A 27,786-nucleotide genomic window follows, 5' to 3' on the forward strand; every position below is an offset into this window, starting at 1 on the left:
CTATCTATCTATCTATCTATCTATCTATCTATCTATCTATCTATCTACTTATCTACAAATTGTAAAGCTGCCACAGGTGTGGTAGAAAGAAATTTGATTTTTTATCTCCCTAGTTTGTCAAACTGTAAATAAATCCATTTTGCTTTACTAATTTCTGTTTCCTAATTTGTTTGAGAATACAGGGAAACAAAGAAGGCAGGCCATGGATGTGCATATCTGATAATCAGTTTGACTCCACCATCTGTGAAGAAAATGTGTAGCCACCCAATCTCCAAATTTAATACCCCTAGGATAGCCCAGTTGCCAGGATCATCCCCTCTTCCTCCATTGTAGGTAGTGGTTTTCTGTAAACAGGTATTGGTAAATTGTTAACAGAAAAGCCTTTTGGTTTAGGCCTGGTCTTCTTTTTGAAGATTATTATAAGGTTGTTTGGTGTTATGATTTGGAAAGTTTTGGGTAAATGCCTAAGATCGAGACTTTGCTCTTGGACAATTTGTAAGGAGAATTTGGAGTAAAACCAGGCACATTTGATATGCTCATTGTGCTGAAGGCCCAACTGAGCCATTTGCTGATGAGTTGCTTGGTTGCTTGACAGGACCCTTCTGGTTTTGTTTGGCAGAGTGTTCACTTTTCCTGCATTTCCGTAGCCAGGGTTGGCATTAGTGAACCACAAGGCCTGGCTCAGGCTAGCCTTTGTTTGGCAAGGCACTCATTTTTGTCTAGGTATATCTATCTATATAGTTGGATTTTGTACTTGTGTGTTTCCATTTTGGTTTAATCTTTGTCTTGATATTGAGGCATGACTATCATTTAGATTTTCCTTTGTCACTTTGCAAGACCACTTGATGTGACATAATTATTTCAAGTGTCTAAAGCTTGAATGTCTATCTATCTATCTATCTATCTATCTATCTATCTATCTATCTATCTTTGGAGTTCTGCTGTTATGATATGAAGATGAGAAGACTAAAATTCTCAGTAAAGTTGTTTACATTTAAATATATATACATTTTAAATCTCTACTGTAATTGGTATAAACATGGAAAATGCTAAATCTATGTTATCTTGGTGGCTTCCGGAAGAATTCTGGATGACTAGTTCTTTTATGATAATTTGTCTGGAGTATACATATGAGTTTATGTAAGTGCTAGTTAACTGACAAATATTCAGAAAGCTACCAATGAGGCTGTGGAATAAACTTATATACAAAGCAAAATTCTAAGGGCTTTTATAATTAAGTGATTGTTATTTAGGATTCAGCAGGTCTGTGTTTATTTGATGTTTCTTTTCTTTATTTCAAGTCAAAGTTTTAAAAAAGAAAAACTTAATCACATCTTTTGTGCTTTTGGCTTCTGAGATACCATTATCCCAGCTAGTTAAAGACTATGCTAAACAATTAGAGTGAGTTAAAGAGTTTCCTGTGGTCATGGGAGGCTTGAAAAGAGAAATCTTCCAAGGAAAATTTATGTGCAAATAGGGTGGTTATAACTGGAGAGTTCTTTAAACCATTTTCTAGTTCTTTGTATTCAAAGTAACAAGACTGTCTTAGCATATTGATCCAGTTTTAGTACAGTTTATAAAAGGGCTAACTTTAAAAAAGACAAAAATCAAATATTCAATATATAATTTTATTAGGTTTTGGGGGGGGCAGAGTCAAACTCATTTAAATTTCTCTGAGTTGAAACCATTTCAATGGTCATATTATAGTTCTAGCTAAATAGGTATATAGTTATACTTGTGTACCAGATGGTTCTGATTTGATACCGCTTTCAAATACTTGTGGAAGATTAAATTAAAAGTGTTTGTATAATTATGATGCTATTTTCTTTATCTGTGTTTGTGATACCTTGGGATACAACTCCTGGGATACAACTTCTAGAATGTAAAGCATATAAATGCTTACCAAGCTGGTATCATCAAAGCAAAGATGAACAATAATAATTTTTAATATATATGTTCCTAGTTATATTATGACCATTATTTTGGAGGGGGCACCAACAACTAAACACACTCAAACACATCCAATTCTAAGCAAAACCAATTTAACGGGCTTCAACATTGATCTTGTAGGGTCTCCTCATGTAATGCTCTAGCCAATGGGACACTGAGACAGTTTATATAGTCCTAGCCCTCTTGGGTTTTATTATTGTAACTTTCTTCTCAATCTCTTCACTTTTCTGTTACAAAAGAAGAACAAAACACTCACAGATTTCAATGTCAAGGTTAGTGTTTTTAATAGGCATATCAGCAGGCTAAGGTTAAAGCTGGTCTCCAGACAGAAGGACAAGGGGAAGCTTCCTTCCACCAGCTGTGGAAGACCAGGCAGAACATAAATGGACACGGAGACAAAGATTTCTAAGCTTGGAAAGGGTAGGGACACTGGCCCACCTGAAATGCAAATTATTTAGGAATTTGAGAATAGATTCAAGGTAAATTCAGCCTAAGAGTCCTTGCTTCTAGATGTCTGTTGCTTTAATTTGATCTTTGACTCTGGCCTTTATCTGCCCCCTCCTTCCCAGTGTGGGGTCAGATCAGATAGTCAGGGAAAGAGTCTCATCCTGGCAATGGCAGACAGTTAAGCAGCAATGTCTTAAAAATATACTGAGAAAGGAAAGAATATAATTGAAATGATGTAAGGTTCAAGGCAAACACAGTCTGGACTAAGAGACACCAACAAGGATGCGTCACTGTGCCAGTACTAAAGCCAAGGGGCTATGAAGAAAGGGTCTTAGGCAATGCTTCCTCATTCTAGCCTGACTCCTACGTATGTATATTCGTTTCTGATATCTCTCCCAAGAAAAGACACATTCCAGAAGATTTCACATCAGCTCAACAGTACATGGCATAACATCCCAAATCCCTCAAAACTGAAGAATGTCAAAGAAGGAGGAAAGGCTGACAGTAAATATTACAGAAATACGGCAGACCCTCCATGCTCCTAGGCAGCAGGAGGCAGCTGGCTAAGGACAGACATAACCTGCTGAGGTTGGACACAACCTGGGCAGAGTTAAACTGTCTCATAACAAAGTCTGCACAGATTCCGGCTTTTGTCTCATGTGTTTCTATAAATTGTAAGTTTAGCATAACGGAGTGGGCTTAGATTCTTTCTCCAGTTCAGCTAAATTTTACATCAATTAATTTTCTTTTCTCACTTTCAGTTTTTAACTTCTTTTGAAATAGCTGGTAAGGTGTGGATCTGAATATTCAGGAAAAACTGGGCTGATAGTTTTAAATGTTGACTACTTTCTCATATTGTCGGGTATGGTAGAGCTTGCCTACTGTGGGGATGTGGCACAGTTGTGCAAAGTTTGTGATAGAAAGAGTCAATCTGTGGAGTGTGTTCTAACCACACTCCTGTCTGTATATGTATGATATTCTGGATTTCAAGACATTGCCCATAATGTTTTCATGTGATTAAAAGGAAAAAAAAAACTCAACAATTTTCATCCACTATAGTTCAACACTTGACATCAAACTTTTGAGTAATAAGCCAAAGTTTAATATGTCTGTGTTAGAAGCATTGGCTATAACACACACCATTATATGATGTATATTTTGTATATGCACACACAGACAAGCATATGTGTATTAGGGTATATATAAAGCACCTATATATTATCAATACACACATATAAAAACCTCACATATCCTGTTAAATGAAACGATTATTTTTATAATAGTGCTAGAAAGAACTTGTCTATGAAAAAATGTTTATATAAAGGGATGTGTGACATAAAATATATGTTGCAAATGTCTTCACATGAATTTTTTACATTTTTCCTTCTGAAATGGATATTTGTGCTTTGTTACTATTGGCTGAGAAAAATTTCACTACTGAAATTATTCTAAGATACAAGATTTGGTGGTTGTGTAACAAATATATCCAAATTGAAACATCTCAGGGGAGGATGGGGTAGGTTCATGAGATTCAGGAAGTAAGCAACTCAGAAATCTCAAGAAGTTCCTGAAACAAACAAGATTCACAAGGCTTCTTACCCCAGGTTATGCAAACACTAAACATATACCTAGGGTGGAGACTCTCCAACCAGCTGCACTATTGTAAGGAGACTCTGATCTGTCCAACTGCCTGCAGAGAACTTGGAGATGCAGCTGTCATGAATCCTCATTGAGACTAGGTGGGCATTTAGTGATGCCTTTGTGTAATTCATGATCCATGCTGTAAGCAACCTTTTGCCTAGGCTCCTATAAATGTGTAAAATTAAAAACAAATTCTTACCCATTTGTGTTTCTTCTTTTGAGAACTCTGATCAGTTACATAGGCCCAGATAGTTCCATAGGCTCCTTTTTTAGTTGTGTTGTTTTCCTAGTGTTTTATTTTTTGAGTTCTCTATATATTCTAGACGCAAATCCTCTATCAGATATGTTTCTGGCAAAGACATTTTCCCCATTCTGTAGCCTGCCTTGTAGGAGATAACAGTCTCCTTTGCAGTACAGACTCTTGATATGAAGTCCTGCTTATTGTTTGTGGGTTCTAATTCCTGGGCAATCAGGGTCCTATTCACAAGATTCTTACCTGAGCCTCCATCCTGAAGTGTATTCCCTATTCTTTCTTCTAGAAGTTTCAGAGTTTCCGGTGTAACACTGAGATTTCTAGAATTGATTTGTGTTCAGGGTGAGAAAGGAAGATCAAATTTCATTCCTTTACCATATAGAGATCCAGTTTTCCCAACAGCATGCTGTCTTTCCTCTAGTGTATTTTTGATGTCCTTGTCAAAAATCAGAAGGCTGTAGGAGTGTTGAATTATAACTAGGTTCTTCAATCTTGTCCATTGTGCTGTGTCCACTGATCAACAGCTCTTCTATGTTGCCCAGTTCATTTTAAACATCTGGCCACAAGTGCTTCCTCTGTCAAAGTCTCTTGAGTGCCTGAGACTATAGAAGCAGAGTGTCATGCTATTATTATTTTAAAAAAATATTGGTAGATGGACTTCAGAGTGCGTATAGTAGATGAGAAATCACTTCTCAGTAGCAAATTGAAGAAGTACACACACACACACACACACACACACAAACACACACACACACACACACACGAACGATGAAAGTACAGAGACAGGTCCATCTGCATATTTCCTGGTGTTGTGTAAGTTTCTTCCAAGCTGGCTTTCCCTTATACACTAACTGCCTAGGGGTTGTGAATGAACGGGGAATCTCAGGAAGATTTGTGGACCTCCATCCACAGACTGCAAAGGCATCCCTGCCAGCAGAGGGCGTAGGTATGCAGAGAACGGAAAGTAACTCCTAGGCTCTGCAGAAGCAGAAAGTCTTAAACCATATGCACATCTGCAAGCTCAGTGGACCCTATTGTACCTGGAAGATTTCAGTTTTGGAGGAAAAACAGCCACAGAAATCCACCCGAACCCTTTCCTCTTTTTTTTACCTTGTGCTATGTCCCCCATTCCTCCACCTCCCATTTCACTATGCTTTAAATAATAGCTTCTCTGGCTGTGAACGGACTAGGTAATGGAGGATGATCGTGACCTTCGTTCGATCTCCTTGCTTCCACCTCCCAGGTGGTGGTTGCAGGAGTGTGCCGGTTGCAGGAGTGTGCCACTGTGCCTTGTTTCAGTGTAGCGCTGGGATGGAGGAGCCTTGGTCATTCATACTGGGCAAATACTACACCCACTTCCCACCCCTTCTGTATCTTTTTTTTTTTTTTAAGTTTTATACTCTTATTTTTTTTGTTCCCGTTCACTTACTTATGTTTAATTTTTCATAACTATTGGATGAATTTTTTGTTTTCTTTGTGCTTTTCCACCTTTTGCTTTACTGTACTTTGAGTAGCATTTTAACTTTATCTTTTTTTAAGCTTTATGTTTCTAGTTTTTGTTCTTCCTATAGTTATCTAATTTTCTTATTGCTTTAAATTAACATTTTAGGTTAGCATGTAAATAATGGGTTTCTTCATGGCATCATCGTATTTATTAATTTTTTTCCTAGATAAATATTTTCCCTTTTATTTTCCTCTGTTTTTTCTCTTCCCCTTGACAGCATCCTTTGTGTCTCTTCCACTTCCCCTCCGTTTATTTAACCACTGTTACACTTTGCACCCTTTCTTTTGCCTCATTAATTTGGTACTTCTACATTTACCTTATAGACTTTTAACTTTATGATACACTTGACATGATTTCTGCTATTTTCTGCCTTGTGGCATTAGTGGGCTTATAGTGGTTTCATTCATGTATATTCTTTGGTCTCACTCAGTGTGAGGTGCTGTCACAGTGTTTGTTTTATTTTGTCTAAGTGGTGTTAAGGTTTGAACCCACAAGGGAAGGCTGACCATTAACTAGATCCCCAAATAAAGCCATGTGGCCCAGTTACACCAGCCAGGTAAAGCTGGGTCAGCATTCAGAGGTGCCACACAGCCACACTTATTACTTCAGTGTTCCCGACAGCCATGCTGTGGAACTACCCTAGATGCCCAGGGTGAACAGATAAAGAAATGTGGTATCAAAACACAGTGCAGTTTTGTTCAGACTTCGACGGAAAAGGAAATTATTTTATTTTCAGCAGAGTGGGTGGAACTGAAGAGAATCCCATTAAGAGAGATAAGTCAGACTTAGATAAGCATTTAATGTTTTCTCTTTTATATACATTATTATGGATCTATGAATATGTATTATATATTTATCAGACCAGTAGAGGGGAAAGAAGAGATGTAAAGTGAGAGGAGAACAGGAGAGGGTAATGGAGGTGTAGGTAACATGTTGCTTATTTTTTGGTATATATAGATTCTTGCTTTAATAAACCTACATGCAAATCCACACACACACACACACACACACAGTGACACACACAGACACACACACAGGACTATTGGGAAAGGAGAGAGAGATCTAGCCTTAACAAATCTATAATACACACACACACACACACACACACACACACAGAAAGAGGACTATTGGGGAAGGAGGGAGAGCAACAAAGCCAGAGGAGGTGATTGGATGTAAGCTAGATTAATATGAACAAGTTACAATGATGCAATGATGTGTATGTTTGAAAATGTCATGATGAGATCCATTATTTTGTATACCAACTAAAAGTAGTTAATGTAAAAGTCGGAAAGACATTAGATTTTGTTTTTGAGACAGAATCTTCCTATGTAGGCCTGGATGGCCTCCAACTCACAATCCTCCTGCTTCAGTCTTACAAATGCTGGGACCTTCTGAACTCTGTATTTTACAAACAGTTCCAACTTTCGATCATGGCTATGCTGCCATTGCCACGATACACAAACTGCCATCTATCCGTCAGTGCTTGTTAAACATGGCTGTGTGCTAGGCCTGGAACAATACATGGTTCCTCTTGTGGTTAACTGTCTTGGGGAAGACACATGTAAACATGCCACATGCAATGTAGACATGTAGGCAGAAGACAGAAAGAGCAAAGGGAAGGAGAGTTTATTCAGCCTTAGAGTAGTGGTGTGTGTGTGTGTGGGGGTGTGTGTGTGTGTGCTGCAGCCTAGAGCTAGAAGTTGAAAGATGAGGAGGAAGAAAGGAATGGAGTTTCAAGATGACAAATCATCTGGGTTGATGAGCACATGTTTATATTGTTATGGATAATTCCCAGTATCAGAACAACAAGCAGAGGCTCATTTTTATGTAATTAACCTATACGCAATAGTCATCAACAGCGTGTAATATGATCTGTGAAGGCGTGTTCAACAGTGTGGTTCTGTCTGTGGCACTCTAATAGTAGAGCAGATAAGCCTGTGCTCAAACCTGTGTGTAGGAGGAAAGATACAAGACAGCCCCAACACTGCATAAATCCAAAATGGATTCTTTCATTATGTTGAAGTTCTATGAAATGAAATGGCGAAGTCTCATATTAGTGGACTCTTAAGCTATTTGTGGGCTTATGAGCTGCCCATATTCATGTTGGCATTTGGCACGGAAAGGCATCTAGCCCACAGGAATGGTGTACGCTGAAGGAGAGCCACACCACAGTCCCCAGTTGTCTTTAGTGTCTGAAGATAATCTGACCACCATGAAGGCCATTCCACACTGAGTGGATGTAGAACCCCCTCCTGTTTGTTTGTGTGATAGAAAGGGCAGCATGGTCTCATACAGAGAATTTTTAGAGTCACTTTAACAGAAGAATCACGATAGAACATTATTCAAAAAAGATTTCTCCCATTTTCTTTTAGAATCCATGGAGACTTCCTACTGACAACCACACTCAAATTCTAAATATCAAATGACTCAGAGAGTGACTCTGTTGGGGATTATTTAGATTTATGGAGGATGTAAGTGCCAACATTCTGAGCTTTCCCTTCTTTCTTTCTTTCGCTTTTTTTTCAGGTTACAAGAACTAAGTCACCCCACATGCTTCAGGCAGCAAGAGTGTGAGTCATGACCTACTTCTCCTCCTACTTAAAAAAAAAAAAGTGGCAGCTTGTAAGTCCTGACAGCCCCAGGGAAGCCCTCTGCCTTCTTTTACTGTTACAAGTCCTACAGTTCCAAGACTCACTGGCAGCTGTAAAGAGGCTTTGCATGGTTTTCCAGAAGTCAGTTACATTCGGTTACATCTTCTTGCTCAACCTTTGTTCTCTCATTCACTGGAGTAATGGGATCTGCTGTATCACCCGACGGTTCTCAGAGGGTTTCTCAGTTATTTCAGGGATTTTGAAATCATCTGTTTTGTACCTTTGTAAAATGACTATTGGAACTGAGTCAGCGATTGGACTGCAAATAGTTTCTATTGTAATCATTGGCCACATGTAACAATTACCCACTGATTATTACATCAAAGTTCCCGCTCTTGTAAAATAAATCAGGGAGGCAGATCACGTCTAAACTGTTAAACTTCCTTTTGGTCTTTACAGCACACTAGAACATTGTGGAGTAGTTGTTATGGAAGTGTCTAAGATTCCATGTTTTAATTTGGACTGGCCCTAGAGGTTGAAGTTTCAGTTTCTGGAATTAGCTTATCTTGAAGAAAATGCTAGTTATATTTTTCCTTTCCTTTCCTTTCCTTTCCTTTCCTTTCCTTTCCTTTCCTTTCCTTTCCTTTCCTTTCCTTTCCTCTCCTTTCCCCTTCCCTTTCCCCTTTTCCCTTCCCTTTTCCCTTTTTTCCTTTTCCCCTTTCCCTTTTTTCCCTTTTCCCTTTTCTCTTTTCCCTTCCCTTTTCCCTTCTCCCTTCCCTTCTCCCTTCCCTTCTCCCTTCTCTTTTCCCTTCCCTTTACCCTTCCTTTTTTCCTTCCCTTTTCCCTTTTCCCTTCCCTTTTCCCCTTTCCTTTCCCTTTTCCCTTTTCCCTTCCCTTTTCCCTTCCCTTTACTCTTCCCTTTTCCCTTCCCTTTTCCCTTCCCTTTTCCCCTTCCCTTTTCCCTTCTCCCTTTTCCCCTTCCCCCTTCCCTTCTTCCCTTTCCTTTTCCCTTCTTCCCTTCCCTTTTCCCTTCTTCCCTTCCCTTCCCTTTTCCCTTCTTCCCTTCCATTTCTCCTTCTTCCCTTCCCTTTTCCCCTCCCCTCCCTTCCCTTTTCCCTTCCCTCCCTTCCCTTTTCCCTTCCCTTCCCTTCCCTTTTCCCTTCCCTTCCCTTCCCCTTCCCTTCCCTTCTTCCCTTCCCTTCCCTTCTTCCCTTCCCTTCTCTTCTTCCCTTCCCTTCTTCCCTTCCCTTCTCCCCTTCCCTTCCCTTCCCTTTTCCCTTTCCTTCCCTTTTCCCTTCCCTTTTCCCTTCCCTTTTCCCTTCCCTTCCCTTTCCTTTCTTTGTAAAATGAAGTCAGTGATGACAGTAAAAGAAGAAACACACGTGTACAACATGCAACAGCACATTGATTAGAATGATACACTAGCATAATCTCAGGGCCTCTCTACCACTCTAGCATTTAGGTTTTTTTTCTTATTTATTTCAATTCAGTGGTATTGAGCACTAATTAAACTCCAGTGAGTTTCTGTGTTAATGAAAGCGGCTGGAAGATGGTGATAAGAATTTCAGCTGGCCTAGGATGTATGTGAGGGGGCAATACAAGCTAGTTTATGACTGTTGGCTTCTGAAAGACTTGTAGAGCCTTAGTCTGGACATGCTAAGAAATACTTTATATTTTTGAATTTCTTTCTTAATAGGTAATTTACTTATGATTTGTTCTGTATTTATGGAGAGGCTGGACAGTAGTTAGAAAATACTGGAACACAGACTATGTGAGAACAATTACTATATTAGTGGTTAGTCCTTGTGGGGAGAAATACAAATATAAGTCTATTCAGTCCTTTCTATTTGAATCTGTGGGTGCTGTGGCCCTTGGGTGAGGCCCAGTGCACGACGAGGGAGGCTTGACATACCTCCCTAACAGTACGAGTGTCCATGTCCGCTGGCATACAGGAGTGTCACAAATAGAGGATCCTTGCAAGCTAGTGACCTCAGAATGGGCCGGGAACAGGGATCTGGCTGCTTCCCCATCTTTATGAAGTCCCCTCGGGTGCTGGCAACCTGGCATCTCCTGATAGTGACAGTGGGATCATTGGCTACTGCAGAGCACATGTCGATTCCCCATTGGTCCAAAGGTTATTTTAAAAAATGCTTGCTACTGCACAATATAGTAGATCTGCCCCTGGACACTGGTCTGTGGAGTCTGTTTCCTGGGTTCACAACTCTGCCTCCCTTATCCCCGCCTCGATTCTGGTTCCTACAAGAGTCCAGTCCAACTGTCCTTAGAGGCCTCCTCTCACAGCGGGAAGGGAATCTGACCCAAAGCAGGCACACGTGGAGTCCAGGGTCGTGCACAGTATACAGCTGGACATAATACAGCCAGCTGTGAGGCTGGTCATTTGGTTTCTATGTGGTGAGATCTCTTATGGAAGAAACAGGACCAAACTTCTGTTACCAGGCTCACAATGCCCTACCATATTGTGATGTGTATTTGATATGGTTAATTTATCTTCACAATCTTGAAGCATTGCATTTTAATATTAAGGAATTTTTACCTTTGCCATTTCTAAATATTAGGTACACATTCATCCATTCAATAAGTATTTATGGTATGTTACAGAACACAAGAAAAGTGCAAGATTTTTTTCATAGAAGGCTGCTGGCTCTCACTGGATTGTGGATCCCTTCTAAAGGAGGCTCTTCACCATCTTCATCTTTCTGTCTCCAGGCTTCCTGTAGAAGACACATAGCCCATGCAAAAGGCACACACTGCATGTGTGAAGAATGGGCTGCAATCAGGCTGGGTGTTCATGCCCACAGCCATTTGTATGTCTTAGTCATCTTTGACATTGGAATTTAAGTGCAACAAGAATGCAAATATCGCCTCCCTGAAGAATAAACTTGGTTGCAGGATTATGCTAGACCTTTTGCTTAGATCAAATATATAATTTATATGCCTATATAAAAAGAAGATGAAATCAACAACATATATAAACTCTCCAGGGACTCACACATGTGAGAATAACAGTTTAGAAGAGGATTTCTGTCCATCTCAAATCCTCTTTCATGTAGCCCAAGGAAATGAGCAAAGAAATTCAGACACACTGAAGTTTTTAGGGCTAAACATTTTGATCCAATATGTTCTGCTGTAAAGTGTTTGGCCCTGTTAGAGCTTTTATCACTCTGTGTTCCCAGTCTGTGCTTCATGGTGGGAAAAGCAAATAAGCCAGTGATGTGCAAAATGTTCTTTTCAAGTGTGTGGCAGCGAACTTGAGAAAATACATATTAAAGGAACACCATTTATCCCCTTTCCTGGGGCCTCCCTCAGTCAGGCTGACTCAGTTTTTATTGAACTAAGGACTTAGCTCACTTGGAGTGAACACTCTGAAGAGCCCTCTCAGAGTCACCTAAGAGAGGTACCTTATTGCACCAGGCTCTCCAATGAAGCATCTTTGATGCTCCACCTTTTTGCATATGGATGGTAAAGCTCTAATTAGAACATTTTACAATGGAGGTGCTCAATCCCCCAATTTCTTATTTGCTTGAATTAACTTTTAAAAAACTGAGGTGTTCACTCTGGTATGGCCTTAATCCAGACTCTGTAATCAGTCCACAATCTGTGCATCACAAATGCCCCATCCTTCCCTGCCAGCTTCAACCTTCTGCACCTCTTCCTCTGGGTAATGTATTTTAATTGGTGCCTCTCTGTGTGTGAGCCCCTAGCATCTCTGGTCAAACAAACACTGTTTTTTTTTTGTTGTTGTTGTTTTGTTTGTTTTTGGTTTTTGGTTTTTTTTTTTTTTTGGCTTTTGGTTTTGTTTTTTAAGATTCATCCTCAACATCTTGGCAGTTAAAAGGGGGACAAATTTGCCACAATGGTTACCTTTAAGATGATAAAATCCTCAAACTGGAGGAGAAGGTCCCAGAGACGCAGCATTTACTTGAACTTGTTGCATTGACTAAATGAAAGCAGATATCTGGCATGCATAGCAAGGCACTTTGCTTGTATTCACTCACAATTACGTTTAGTCAGCATCTTAGCTAGGGTTTAACTGCTGTGAACAGGCACAATGACCAAGGCAACTCTTATAAGGACAGCATTTAATTGGTTCAGAGGTTCAGTCCATTATTATCAAGGTGGAAACATGGCAGCATCCAGGCAGGCATGGAGCAGGAGGAGCTGAGAGTTCTACATCTTCATCTGAAGGCTGCTAGCAGAATATTGGTTTCCAGGCAGCTAGGATGAGAGGCCTAAAGCCCATGCCCACAATGACACACCTACTCCAACAAGGCCACACCTACGCCAACAGGGCCACACCTTCTAATAATGCCACTCCCTGGACTGAGCAAATATAAACCATCACATTCCACTCCCTGGACCCCATAGGCTTGCTCAAACATATGAGTTTATGGGAGCCATACCTAAACACAGCATAATAAAAAAATACATTTAGCCCAACCTCAAAAGTCCCCATAGTCTATAGCAGTCTCAACAATGTTAAAAGTACAAAATTCAAAGTCTCTTCTGAGACCCATCCAATCACTTAACTGAAATCCCTGAATCAATCGAGGAAACCAATTGGACAAACTTCAAACTCTGCATCTCCATATCTGATGTCAAAACAGTTTTCAGATCTACAATTCCTTTTTCATCTTTGTTGACTGCAACAAAGTTCCTCTCCCCCACCCCCCCGGGCTGGTTCCACTCTCTGTTAGCAGCTTTCCTCAGAAGGTATCCCATGGATCTGGCATCTTGAACATCTTGGGGTCTCCGAGGCAACTTCAATGTTACAGCTTCTTGTTTCAATGTCTGGGATCCACACATTATCTTCTGGGCACCTTCAAAGGACTGGCATCACTTCTCCAGCTCTGCCCTCTGTTTCACTCTAAGCTCATGTTGATCCACTCCACTGCCACTGCTGTTTTTGGTGATCATCCCATGGCACTGGCATCTCCAATACACTGGGGTCTTCCACTGCAACTAGGCTCCACCAATAGCCTTTCATAGGCTCTCTTCATGGTGATAAGCCTCAAATTCTTTGCATGTCCCCATCAGGCCTGGACCATCAACTGCAACTGAGGCTGCACCTTCACCAATGGCCTTCCATGGCCTCTCACAGTGCCAAGCCTCAGTTGTTCTTCATGACCCCTTATGTCTTCAAAACTAATATCTCCTGGGTGACTCTTATACATTACCAAGTCCAGCTGCAGCACAAGGTACAACCTTGGCTATCTCTGAAACAGGACTTCTTTGTGCTCTCAGAAAACACTTCCCAGACCACAGTGATACTGATCTCTTCTTAATCAGCACTAATTTCTTAACTCCAGCTAACCAGCATCAATTGTCCCGGTAATCTTTTCTATTCTGGACTCTAAAGTCAGAGCCACATGGCCAAAGGTGCCAAATTCTGCTGCTTGCTGGGGCTGGAAACATGCCCCCCCCTCCCTTATTCTATTATCAGCTTTCTGTTTTCAAACTTAGGCAAGCTTGATGCCTAAGCTTGGATGTCCTGAACTTCTCTGTAGATTGACCTTGAACTCAGAGATCTGCATGCCCTGTCTCCTAAGCACTGGGATTAAAGGTGTGATACACCAAGCCTAGATTTAAGCTTTTCTTCACCCAGAACTTGCTTGGTTCTAGGCTGGCTTTGAACTTGGAGTTCTGTGTGACTTTGCCTCCTGGGATTAAAGGCTTATACTACCATGTCTGGACCTAAATTTAGCTAGGTGGCATCTTGCCCCAAGGCCACCACACCCTTAATTCAGGTTAATATCCATGAACATAGGCTTCAGCTCCATTTCACTTCTTGGTGCCCCTTTAATACTTGAATCATGTATTTTATATTTTTCCTTTCTAAGCTTGCTACACTTGTTCAAAATTCTCTTCATGAGACTTAATTAGAGAACAAAGTCTCTGCTGGACTTTTTTGAGACTTCCTTTGTTAATGCAATTAATATAAATTTCTATACCTTAGCCTCAGGAAGACTCTTCAGATAATGGCAAAAAGCAGTCACATTCTTCACCAAAATATCACAAGAATTGTCTCTCGGCCACATATTAAAATTCTTCTCGTCTGAAACCTCTAGAGGCAAGCTTACATAGTTCAAATCACCCTCAGCAACAAAGTCTACCATATTCCTAATAGTACAGTCTATTAAGCCCCATTTAAAGCATTCTACTGTTTTCCAAATCCAAAGGCCTAAAATCCATATTTTTCGAAACAAAAGCATGGTTAGTTCTATCACAGCAATACCCCAGTTGCTAGTACCAACTTTTGTCTTAGTTAGGGTTTTACTGCTGTGAACAGACACCATGGCCAAGGCAACTCTTATGAGGACAACATTTAATTGGGGCTGGCTTACAGGTTCAGAAGTTCAGTCCATTATCATCAATGTGGGAACATATCAGCATCCAGACAGGCATGGTGCAGGAGGAGCTGAGAGTTCTACATCTTCATCTGAAGGCTGCTAGCAGAATACTGATTTCCAGGCAGCTAGGATGAGGGTCTTAAAGCCCATACCCACAGTGACACACCTACTCCAACAAGGCCATACCTACTCCAACAGGGCCACACCTTCTAATAGTGCCACTCCCTGGACTGAGCATATACAAACCATCACAGTTAGGTTAGTAGACTAAAGTCCTTGGGGAGCAGGAAAGATGAGGGATGGTGACGAGGGTAAATAACTGATTGTTGCCAGTGAACATGGTTCATTCAAGCAGCATCATAGGGAATGCTACACAGCAGTATGGACTGGGTGCTCGGTCCCTGGCTTAGTGTGGCCTCAGTTCTTTGAGGCTCCCGAACATAGCTGGACAGAATGTTTGTTTTCTCTAATCTTCAGATTCATTTGGGTGAAAGAAAGATTCTTTCATAGTAAGATATTCCCCTGTCCCTCCCTCCTTTCTTCCTTTTATTCTTTTTTCCTTCCCTCCATTTTTCCACTTCTCCCTTCCCTCTTCCTCCTTTAACATAATACTGGAGAGTGAACCTAGGAGTTCACACTTGCTGTGCAAATGCTCTACCACAAATTCAGCCCAGTCTTGTTTTCTTGAGATCAGAGAGGTCAAAGATGCCTTGGTCTCCTTTCTGACTCTGTCTCTTTCCCTTCTAGCGTCTTGGCACTTTTTTCTTTAAACACAGCTACTCCAGTGAGATGCCTTTCTTAGTGTGAGGTGGAGATCAGACGCTGCTCTGAATTAGTACAACATAGGGTATTTACCGAGAAGAAGGGCAATTAGAGCCACTGGGCTCACAGGTCCCTGTAAACCCAACGGGGAGGGGGTGCAACTGGTCCTTTGTGACAAGTGGGGCCACTCACCGGTTGCCTTTTCAGGGTTGTTGCACATGAAGCATTGCCACGCCCCCGCTGTTTCACTGAAGCCAAACACGTCAAAGAACCGCACTTCTTCCAGATGGAGCTGAAGCTGGTCCAGATCCTGTTTCAGGAATACAAAGCACAAAGAGAATAAGCATGGCTGCCTGCTACAGAGCATTTGACACCATGAAGAGGGGATGTGGAGCTGGAATGACTGACTCGGGGACCAGAGAGCATTGGAAGAGACTTGTCTTGGCCACCCTTGGAGAAGAGCACTTAGCTCAGACTCTTCCATGGGATGGCTCTTCATTATGGAGTGAGAGAGCCTGGCCTCAGGGCTGAGACTTGGGGTGCAGGGAGAGACATCAGAACATAAAGTGGCCCAGAATTTTTCTGCATTTGAAGCAGCTCCAAAAATTCTATACAGAAAGGATGTCTGAGCATCACTGTCTTTGAAGGAAATGCTGCTGAAGAAATGTCTTTGTATTCAGATTGTGTGTAAGATTGAGAACTACATGGGTATTATTTATATGACAAACATTCTTTTTATAAGGTTGGCTTTTTAGAGAGTGATGGGAAGTCCAGGGGTGGGCTCATTCCATCTGAGGTGAGATTGCTCTCATCTCTAGTACTGCTTAGCCTGATGGTATAGCTTAGACTTATACACAGGTATTGTTTTCTACTCCACAATACAGCTCTGTTGGTTTTAGTGGGAAACCATCTCAGAAATCATTTGTCAGTGAAGTAGCCATGTTTTGAGCAGTTGAGTGGAATTTGAAATACTGAGATGGGTCATTTTTAGGTGACCTGTGGCACGACGCCATGTCAGCGTGCCCTTATTCAGGAGGGAAGGCATTCCGTTAGAGAGGTTCCATTAGGCTGTAAGAAGATGGAAAGCTGTTAGCCTAACTAGATGAACATTTTCTACTGTCTTTGAGGGGCTTTTCTGATATGTAAGGAACCCATCACTTGTGTTACTCCTCTTAAGAGCTGATCCTTCTAAGAAGGCCTTGCCTTCTTGCTGGCTTTGCACACATCTCTTCAACCTACTTTGTGTGTGAGCATTGGTGTAGTGTGACTTCACTTTCTTGCCTTTGGTTCTGCACTTTCATCTTTCCTGCTTATCGTGATAACTCTTAGCTCTCAAAGGCCAGGTGCTGGTTGTGGTGTTTGCATGGCGTCAGACAGGCCTAGTAGAGAATAGGTGATTGGTTATCCAGATCCCACCCAGAATTACCGATTCTCCATTTGTTGACACAGATGCTAAGCACACTAGACTCTGAGCAGTTTGAGAACAGAATGCAGTTGGTTTTGGGGGATTTGATTTGTGCTTACATGGGAATTTGCATGTTTGCTTGTCTGCTTTGAATCCCTGCCAGTTTTTTTTTTTTTTTTTGGACTGGTCAATAAAGAGAGCCAGTGGCCAATGACTGGACAGAGGGCCAGAGTCAGGACTCTGAGGATTCCCAGAGAGAAAATACAGGTCAGGGAGAAGGGAATCACCAGGGCAGAAGGATGGAAGAGGATACAAACTTGAGAACCATGGAAGACAGAGAACCAACCAGGTAAGAATCAGGGAAAAGCAGCCTCAGGGGTCACCCCACTGATTGGGTCTGGGGTAGAAGAGATAGAGTGTAGATTTTAGAAAGTAGTAACTCAAGAATATCAAAGGAGAGAGTGTCTTAGCCGCAGGAAGGTTTGGAAGTGGCCCAGTGTTTGAGCTAGCTAAGGCATATTAAAAAATAAAAGTTGTGTGTGTATTTCTTTCATTCGTGAATCCAGAGCTTTTGGGTGGGTGCAGAGCCACATTCGTACCTGCCAGGAGTATAGAGTGGACCATAAATATTCACCACTTCACTCAGTCTTCTTTGATAACAGCTGTATCCCCAGTATCTAGTATGGCACTGGGAATGGAGTAGCACCATTGGTTTGTAAGTACAATATAAATCCCATTTGCCAAAGAACTATATGAAAGGTGCAATGGCAATTTGAGATTCTCTTTAGAGAACATTCTTGCTTACCAGAAGATAGACACAATGAGGACAGGAATTTTGTTTGTTTAATTGGAATGTTTGATACCTCAGCCTCTGAAAGTGCTTGTTACACAAATATACAAAAACCACATATTTCTAATGAAAACCACAGATCAGGCCTTTCAGTGTCTTTATTAAGACAACTGTGCTTTACAACCTGGGATTAGACACTTTGACTGCCTAACATGCTGAATATAGTATTTTGGAATCCTAATATCAGAGGCATTTCAATAGGCTGTGCACATGTGTGTATGCATGTGCAAACACACATGTACATGCACACACATGCACACACATGCACACATATGCACACATACACGAATGAATGTTGTTTTAAAAAAATGATTTAGAATGTGCTCATTAGAAAAAAGAAACTTTAAAAAAAAAAAGAATGTTCCCCAAGATAAAGACCAAAGAAGCACCTGGGAGCTTTACAGGTTTCAAAGGATGAAATCTGTATTAAAATTTATGGGGAGAAAGCAGATGTTCATAAATATCTGTTTCAAAACTGCAAGGTCTCTGAAGTCTGTCCTTGGCCATCGGCATGCAGATCAGTCTTTGTTTTTTACACAATTAAAGATCAGTTCTTCATTCCCCACAAACACTCCTAGCAAACAAAGGACTTAGCACATAGGGCCCCCTTTATTTTTCCTGTTCAGAGACCAGGAGTGTCCCAGGTTGTTGCCTATAATCCACACTTGCTTTGGCAGAAAGTTACTTGAGAAGTTTAGGACAGATGGTGAGCTACATCCCAGTGCTCAAGTTCTGAAACCAAGAACAGGTTTAGCCCTTCAGAGGATTAAGGTGTTATGCAAAGGGATCTAAGCAAGGAAGATGGATCATAGTTACAGGAACTATTAAAGTTGGTGGTAACAGCCAACTTTAAATAAACAGACGAAGTACATGTAATTTCAAGTGTCTGTGGAAAATCACATTGAGTAAATCACAAAACAAGCCAATACAGACTACCAGTGACACATTTTGGGACTGAACATTTTAAATGTGCCTAGGGTCATTATTTTTTTTCCATTTCTTTTTACCCTCCTTAGTCCTTCATTTTGTCCAAGAACTGATATGGCCACCTCTTCTCCTCTCCTCCTCTTCTCTTCTTCTTCAAAACCAGAGAACTAAAATTGATTTAGAAAAGTACAAACTTCCTTTTAGATACCTAGACTACCGAAGAATGATACAACAGTTCATATCTAATTCTCCACCCCTTTCTGGGTATTTCAGTTCTAATGGGATTGTGGCTGGTGGGGCTTCAGATGATCTACCAGTAATTTTCATCTCATAGTGTCCATCTGCTTGTACAGTCATGTACACTTGAGTATTGGAGGCTCTTATGTTTTTTTAGAGAATGACAAAGATGAAAGAATATCAGTCACATAGTACACACACACACACACACACACACACACACACACCCCTTACATACATAAGATCCTTCTTGCTAGCACATAACCTACAAAGGAATCCTCTCCTACTGGCTTTGAAGAAACAAGAAAATTGAGGAAAACTATGAGTAGTTTCCAGTAGCTAGCAAGAGACTAAGAACTGTGTTTGTATAGCCATGAATACATTTTGTTTTCTTTTGCCAGCAACCTGGTCTTTTGGCTTTTCTCAAAGTGAAGAATGATCCTACTTGGAAGAGTCAGTCTCCCAGGTATCTTTACAATCAGGTCTTAATAAAACCCAAAGGATAATGAAGCTCAAATTGTTTATGCGGATTTGGGACACTTATACAATAACACTAGGAAACATGTTCTGAGAAGAATTTTCCTAACAATTGTCACTTAGTTAACACAGTTAAAAAGTCACTGGAGGGAAGATGGTCTTGTAAAGCAGTTGTTGAGATAAGTTCATCACCAACTTGAGAAGAAAGTCATTAATGAAATTAAGAACTTGGAAAACCGTAAAGAATCTTGTAAATCCACTTAGGGAAAAATAAGTTAGGCAACAGGGAAAGATGAGTGGTCATTCATATTCTATAAAAGTGTGTGTGTGTGTGTGTGTGTGTGTGTAAAGTTGGGGGTGGGGGTGAAGGGAACTGAATAGCTTAGCAGGTAAAGTCACTTGGGTAAAGAAACTTTCCACCAAGCTTGATGACCTGAGTTCAATCCCTGGTATCCATAGTGGAAAGAGGTAACTATTCCTTGAAGCTGTCCTCCAACTTCCCTGTGTGCTCATGGTGTGCACACCACACCATCCTCCAAGTATATAAATAAATGTACTATTTGTTTTTAACGTGCATATGACCTATGAAACTCACAACGTGGTCTATGTACTGAGAGAGGGTACTGTGGAAGAGTTTTCTAGAAATCAGCCAAAGAATACATCTGGAAGAGCTTTGGCTCCTGGCACACTTAAGTGCTGTTCTAAAGCTCTCTGTGCACAGAAAGAAAACATGGGCTTGCCACACGTTCTGTGTGTGCTTCTGGTTAGCAGGACTTCCAGCCTCAAAGCTCAAGTATCGTATAAGAAATAGGAGAGTTTCAAGAAGTCCCTAATATTCTTGCATATTAATAAGGACTTCATGCTTTACTAGATATTTCTAGAGTGCTCACTCTAGCTGTATCCCAGTCCCAGGTGAAATGAATTTATGGAGGGAATATAATCAATAATTCATCTTTATATTGGTCTACATTGGACCGGCATACAGCAAGAAACACTATGCTGAATGCATAAATTAGCAAAAGAGATTTTAAGGAATGCCCACCTTATTACTCAATCTTTTTATTCTTTCAGTTACTGGAAAATGCTGTCTTTCAGCTCAATCAATAAAATGTAGTGTCAGAGCAGCTGGTGTATCAGAGATTATGGCTAAAAAGATGAAAGTGGCATAGGTCTGCAGTCCCAGAAAGTGGGACAGGACACCAGAAGATGCCTTCCACTTGTGTGTGTGTGTGTATGTGTGTGTGTGTGTGTATGTGGTGTGTGGTCACTAAAGCGTGTCTTACCATGTGACCTTTGACTCTCAACTTTATGAATGCTTCTTCATAGAAGTCTGACTTTTACTCTACTTTGTCACTTTTGGAAATACAGTGACTAGTGCTTTGTCCATATTATATTTCAATGAATTGTTATTTTACTAATTGAGGTTTGTAGGTCTTATTTCTAATCTATGTCAATGGTAACATTTGGATTTTCTATTTCCATGATTATTTGAGTATGTTCATTAAAGATTTACAGAGTACTTTTCTTTGCTTTTTAAGAAATGGGTCTTGCCATGTTCCCCAGGCTGGCCTCCAACTCTTGTGCTCCAGAAATTCTGCCATAGCCTCCGTACCTGGTAGGATAGGCAATGCTACCATACTTCTCTAGAGAACATTTCTTTGAAGCTCTAGCTGGGAGCTGAGGATATAGCTCAGTGATAAAATACTTGGTTAGAGTGTGCAAAGCCCTGTGCTTAATCCTCAACAATGCAAATATAGTACGACACAATATAACCACATCTCTCTGAGTATTGCAGGAATTAATTTTATCTAACAAGTATTTAGAATAAAATCAGTCAGACAAGAAGGGTGTGAGTCTGCACTCGTCAGTGCAGCGTGCTGGTTAGCTGTAAGACAGTCAGCATCCGAGTTTATCAGTTCTCATTTGGCTTCAGCATCAGGAATCCTGGGGGACCTGTTACAAGCAGTACACGCAGCTTTCATCTTCGACACTTCTCAACAAGCTTTCCAAGATATTCGGATGTGCACGCCCTGGAAAACTACACCTTTGGGAACAGATGTGAACATGGCTGATATATTCCTCAAATGATTTGCATTTGAGGAATTTGTCAATTTCCTGGTACATCTGCTCATACATTCTCACAGCATTTGGTTTCATGTTACAAGGCACATGGTCTGTTTGCAAAAGCACACATTTCATTTTTAAAAATCGTTGTTTCAAGTCATGCAATATGGAAAAATGAGATGAGTTGTGCAAATCACTGGGCCTAGTTTGGGTGTTAGTAAGCTGTTACAGTGCTTAGGGAAGAAGGCAAGCTCCAGTGACAGCAAGGAGCCATTCCTGGCATGTGGGATTCAGTCTGACATGGATGCCACATGTGAGATAGCTTCCACTGACTATCATTTTTCCAGCCTAAATTAATAAGGGAAATGCTTGACCAATGAGGTCCCCACAGCAGGCTTCTCACTATCAATAGCAACCACAGACTAGACTCAAATTCTTTGTGTCCTTCAGAATTCTGTGTCTGGCAGTTGTAACTCTAGTTAGGTCACCATGTAGCTGGATCAGAATGCTTCTATTTGATTCATGTTAGAGAGAGTTCTTGAACACTTTTATATAAGCCCTAACGAAGATGTTAGAATATTTGATTTAGTTCAAAAAGACAAATCTCCACATTCACCTAAGGATAAGGCAAAAAAAGAATATGATGGACAATGTAGGTTGATGACATAAGAGTTTAAACAAAAAAGTTTATGGAAAAGGTCACAGAGGAGTATGGGGCCAAGTAGGAAATGAAGGAAGCAACAATTTGGGTCATGCTGTAGAAGCTTTATCAATATTTGATAGACTCATTTTTTTTTCTTGTGTGTCCCAGGCTGGCCTTGAACTTGTTATGTACTAGAGGATCATCTAGAATCTACGATCTCCTTGTCTTTGCCTTCCTGGTGCTGGGATGATAGATGTACAGAACTATGTACGGGTTTCTATGGTGCTGCGAGTGGAACCAGGAGCTGTGCACACTGGGAAAGTACTCTGCCAAGAGACACATCCCCAGTCCCAAACATCACTTCTTTATAAATCAAATTAGTTTAAATTTTATATCATTAAAACCTGCAATATATTTTATCAGTGTGAAAACAAGGGCAACAGATTACCGCTGTGTAAAACATCCAGAAAACTTTGAGGTTGTTACCGTAGTGTCAGCAAAAATACTAGATTTCTAAAAACAACCGCAAGCATTTTATGTTCTCTTTTTTTTTTTTTGAAAAACAAAGAATTTCCATTCGTTTTTTCAAATTGACTACTGTCACCAACATTTAACACGTGTGCTTTGAACATCTTCTGTGTGCCACTGGACAGGTCTCTTTGGAGAAACCTGCTTTTCCCTCCTTTGGTAAGAAGATAAGAGAACTGCGTTACTCAGTCATGGGTGTTACTCTGCTGGAAACAGGTTCTTCTCTTACTCCCTTGTTGATTGATGTAGAAAATCCCAGACCACTATGATAATTTAAATAGGCTTGGTACCCAATGACTCTTATATTTCAATGCTTGACCCATAGGGAATGGCACTATTAGGAGATGTATGACCTTGGTGGAGAAAGCGTGTCACTGTGGAGGTAGGTTTTGAGATCTCCTATGTTCAAGGTACTTACAGTATGATATACAGTCTCCTTCTGCTCCCTGTGGATCAAGATGCAGAATTCTCAGCTCCTCCAGCACCATGCCTGCCTGCATGCTGCCATGCCTTCCACCATGATGATAATGGACAAAAATCTCTGTGAATCTATAAGCCAGACTCAATTAAATGTTTTCCTTTATAGGAGTTGCCTTGGTCACAGTGTCTCTTCACAGCAATTAAACCCTAAGTATGACACCTACTATGGGTGATGCCACCCTTGGACAAGTCCAAGGTTATATAAAAATCTGGCTTAGCATGAGCCAGGGGGAACAAGCCATTGTTCCTCCACAGTTTCTACTTCAGTTCCCACCTTCAGGTTCCTGCTCTGACTTCTCTCGTGATGGACTGTTGTCTAGAAGTGTAAGCTAAATAAACCCTTTCCTTCCTGAGTTGCTTTTGGTCATGGTATTTATCATAGCAACAGAAACCTAACTGGGACAGAAGAGTAGATGCACTAAATTTGTGAAATGCAATTGAACTTACGATGTTTAGTTATGATGAGTTTATGGGGATATATGCCCATATTGTACCTTAAGAAGTATCTGTATCAGGGGAAAGTGAGGACCAGTCTGAGGGGAAGAGTGATATCATATAACTCTTATAAAGAAAAACATTTAAGTGGGTGTAGCTTACAGTTTCAGAGGTTTAGTCCATTACTATCATGGGGGCAGGCATGACAGCATGCAGGGAGGCATGGTGCTGGAGGAGCTGAGAGCTCTACATCTTGATCCACAGAGAGCAGAAGGAGACTGTGTGTCACACTGGGAGTAGCTTGAACATAGGAGACCTCACAGCCTGCCTCCACAGTGACACACTTTCTCCAACAAGGTCACACATCTCCTAATAGTGTCATTCCCTATGGGTCAGGCATTGAAATATATAAACCAATGGGGGCCAAACCTATTCAAATTACCACAGTGAGCAAGGCTTTTCCACATCAATGAATGATCAAGAGAATTTTATACAAACATTGGCACAGGACAGTCCAGCCTAGGCAATTCTTCAACTGAGACTTCCTCTTCCCAGGTGACTATTGATTGCATCAAGTTGACAATAAAAACTAGCCAGGACAGCTACTGAACATCATAGTTTAATGTTGTGGAACTTTGCATCTTTGGATATGACATGGCCATTGCTATCTTGAAATCAGAGCAGATGTGATTACCTGAATGAAATTCACCTGAGATTCTAGCCGTTCGTTTACTTACTCTGGTGGCCTTCCCTAGTTCCCAACTGCATATAATCCTGCCCAAGCGATAAGTCCCAGGCAGAGCTAGAGTATAGAGAGATGGAAGATTAACCAAAGGAGGACTCTACGAAGCTCTATGGAGGTCACCATCTACGTGATGGACAGGACTTTTTGGTGAGGCAGCTGATCTGTGGTCACATATGCTCCTGTAAGTAAGTATATATGTTCTTTCATATAAACCCAATAAACTCACTGGTTCCGCTTGCTATCCTTGAGTGAAACCTTTCTTTAGTCTGTTGGTATCCTAATCTGAGGTATTTAGATATTTGTTTGCTCTTCCCTAGGAAAGTTATGGAGCTACTGCAGTGCACAGCTGCATGCTGTTTATCTTGCTGATCTCCTGGGTGACAGCTGTCTGCCAAGCAGCACAAGATAGTGTTTTGCCGTAGATTGCCTAAAGTTTAAAATTTAAATAATTTCTTTTCAAGTAGTTTCATAAACTACTTTTATCTTGCTAAGCAAGGTAGGCATAGATTCTTAACGAACACACCTTTAAAATGTCCTGGCTTTTTTTTTTCCCAGTTAAAAATTTGGGAGAAAACTCAGTATTCCTCTCAGGCATTCCTATCCACCATCTTTCAGACGCAGGCTGAGCATGCTCAAAGTGTTCCTGATTGGAATCTTAAGCATTGAACATATATGTTATGACCCTGAGCTAAGCATGATCAGAAATGTGATGGACACCTATCCTCGGACTGAGCATGCTCAGGAATGTGCTCACCCCAATGTGCTTTCCTAAGAATATGAGTGAACTCAGGGCATTTGGTTTCATTTTCACATCATCAAAAAATTGACAGACTTTAAGTGAAGCCATTGTGAGACAAGGTTCATTTATATAAATATTTACTCTTTGATTTGTATCTTGGGATCAATATAAATTATTGAAAAATATAAATCAATGTTCAGTAGTGTTTTTACTTTTACAAGTGATATTATACTGTAGACTCCATTCCATTTGTTCCATGGGGGCTGGAGAGATGTCTGGGTAAAGCGCTTGTTTCACATGTATGAAGACCTGAATTTGAATCCTCAGAACTCATGAAAAACAGCAAAATGGTGTATGTCTGCTACCCAGTGCTAAAGGGCTGGGGCAGAGACAGATAGATCTAGGATGGTCTCTGGTAAATCTCTCTGCCTGGAAGACTGAGGTACAGGCTTAGTGAGAGACTCTGTCTCAAAAAAAAGTAAGATGGAGAGTGAGGGATATTAATATTGGCTTGTCCATATGTTTAAGTACAGGTGAGTGTACCCACTACATGCACAAACATGTATGTACACAGCCACACACACATACACACACACACACACACACACACACACACACACACCTCTCCATAGTGCCATGCCTACTATTCACTTTATGGTACCCATTACCGGGGGGCTGTGTAACTTTTGATCTCACAGGAAGCATAAAACAAAGAACATCCTCACCTGTCTCTCTTGTGGTAAGAGCAGGGCTGGTTCTTGGACAAATTCTCCAGAATAAAATTTCTGGGTTATAAGATGTTCATGTTAGACTATAGAGAAGATGTGTGTGTGTGTGAGTGCGTGCGTGCGTGTGTGTGTGTGTTTGTGTGTGTGTGTGTGTGTTTGTGTGTGTGTGTGTGTGTGTGTGTGTGTGCATTTCTGCATACTTAGGGCTTTCTGAGATTTTTTTACTGAATGGTGTGGCCTAATTTTATGGCTGACTAGAAAGTGAGACACCAGGGATTTATTTTCTTAGAAGTGTTTATGATTCAGTGTGGGGATGAGACCAAAGACCCTGGAGAAGTCTTTGTCTGTTTGGGTGTCCAGTAGAGACTTTGGTCTCATCTTTTCTCTGGAAAGAGTTATGTATATTAACAAAGAGCAAAAGTAAGAACCCAAGCCTCTTTCCAAGGAGGATAGATTCTTTCCTTCTTCCTTTCGTAAATGACTTCCCCTACATAAATGACCAGAATCATCTTTTCAGAATCTTGCCTGTAGTGTAGACCCAATAATGTGTTGATGACATCTGGTTCTCATTGTGTTGCCTCAGGGCTAACAATAGAAACCAAAGGGAACTGGCAAGGCTATTTGCTCTCAGAAAATAATAATCTGCTCAACTCCAGAAACTTGGTTTCACAAGATATTAAACATTTTATATTATGCGTATCCTTAATGTCACTGGGTTCTGCCAAAGCGCTTTCCAGAATGACCTTCCAGTTTACGTTTCCACCAGCTGAATACCAGGAATGCTTTTTCCACCTCGCTATAGGGAAGACTTTTCTAGGCTCAGAGTTTTCCTGGAAGATTAGAATGTATGTTTTGTCTCATGTCTGACTAGGCTTTTGGGGACCGTAAATGCATGGGATCTGATTGTCTCAGGTGCTTGCAAGTGTCTGCAATGACCTCTTAAGCAGTTGCTTCTTAAAAACTAGCCATGCTTCTAGAGAGAACATTTTGTTCTCTCTCATTATTGCCTTTTGTTGGAGAGAAAGGTTACTGGTTCTGGGAATCACAGCAACCATTTTTAGGTGCCAACATATGCCGATTCATGTCAATGTTTGATCAACATCTAGCTTTAAGAATTATATTAAGAATTAAAGCACATCTTTAATCCCAGCATTCTGGGCAGAGGCAGGTGGGTCTATGAGTTCCAGGGTAGCCTGGTCTACAGTGTGAGTTCCAGAACAAGCTGTCTCGAAAAATAACAGAACAACAACACAAAATGAATGATTTTGTTGCCGTGTTAACTACTTGAAGTAATAAAAAAGGGAGATAAAATTGATTCTAGTGGGTAGAGAGGTGGCTGAGCAGTTAAGAGTGCTGTTGCTCTTCCAGAAGTCCAGAGCTTGGTTCCCAGAGCCCACATTGGTCACTCTCTCCTTGACTCCATTAACACCTGCACACATGTGATATGCATTCATAAACACACACACACACACACACACACACAGACACAGACACAGAGAGAGAGATAGAGAGAGAGACACAGAGAGAGACAGAGATAGAGACAGAATCTAACTCATATCACCAAGCTAAAAAGGCACGACATCTCACTGGCCCAGCGAGATATACTTTCAAACAAAATGCTAAGTATAGAATTAAAGCCCAAACAGTGGTATGAAAATACTTATGGAGGCCATACAAGTCAGCCCCAGGAGAGCATCTCTGACCACTTTCTTTTGTAGAGGTTGACACTTGAAGCAACTATCAAAGAAAGATAAACATTTTCTATCTGGAGAAAGGAGACATGTTTTTGTGCTTATCTGAATTTGTGAACTACTTATATGTCCTGTACACATGAGGGCTGCCTTGACTGTCCCTCTAGGTTCTTGTAGAGTAGAATCTTTACTTTACCTGTGCAAGCCTGGTTTTGATAAAAGGCTGCCTTGTCTTTCTGATTTTTGTACCCATCCTTGTCAAAGGGCTTTATGCTGAAAAAGAGATCTGTATGTGTGTGTGTGTGTGTGTGTGTGTGTGTG

The 27,786-nt window shown here is 40.8% G+C and overlaps 1 protein-coding gene across 1 annotated transcript in view; it reads right to left on the bottom strand.

Annotated features, from left to right (window-relative positions):
* Positions 1 to 27,786, bottom strand: part of Veph1 (ventricular zone expressed PH domain containing 1) — a 181,436-nt gene that overhangs the window by 9,991 nt on the left and 143,659 nt on the right. The window contains exon 12 of the mRNA XM_028763573.1: positions 15,709 to 15,826. Within this exon, the coding sequence (XP_028619406.1) occupies positions 15,709 to 15,826 (118 nt within the window). The remainder of the gene's footprint in view (positions 1 to 15,708; positions 15,827 to 27,786) is intronic.

Source organism: Grammomys surdaster, unplaced genomic scaffold (assembly GCF_004785775.1).
Source record: "Grammomys surdaster isolate TR1022 unplaced genomic scaffold, NIH_TR_1.0 139, whole genome shotgun sequence".
Lineage (NCBI taxonomy): Eukaryota > Metazoa > Chordata > Mammalia > Rodentia > Muridae > Grammomys > Grammomys surdaster.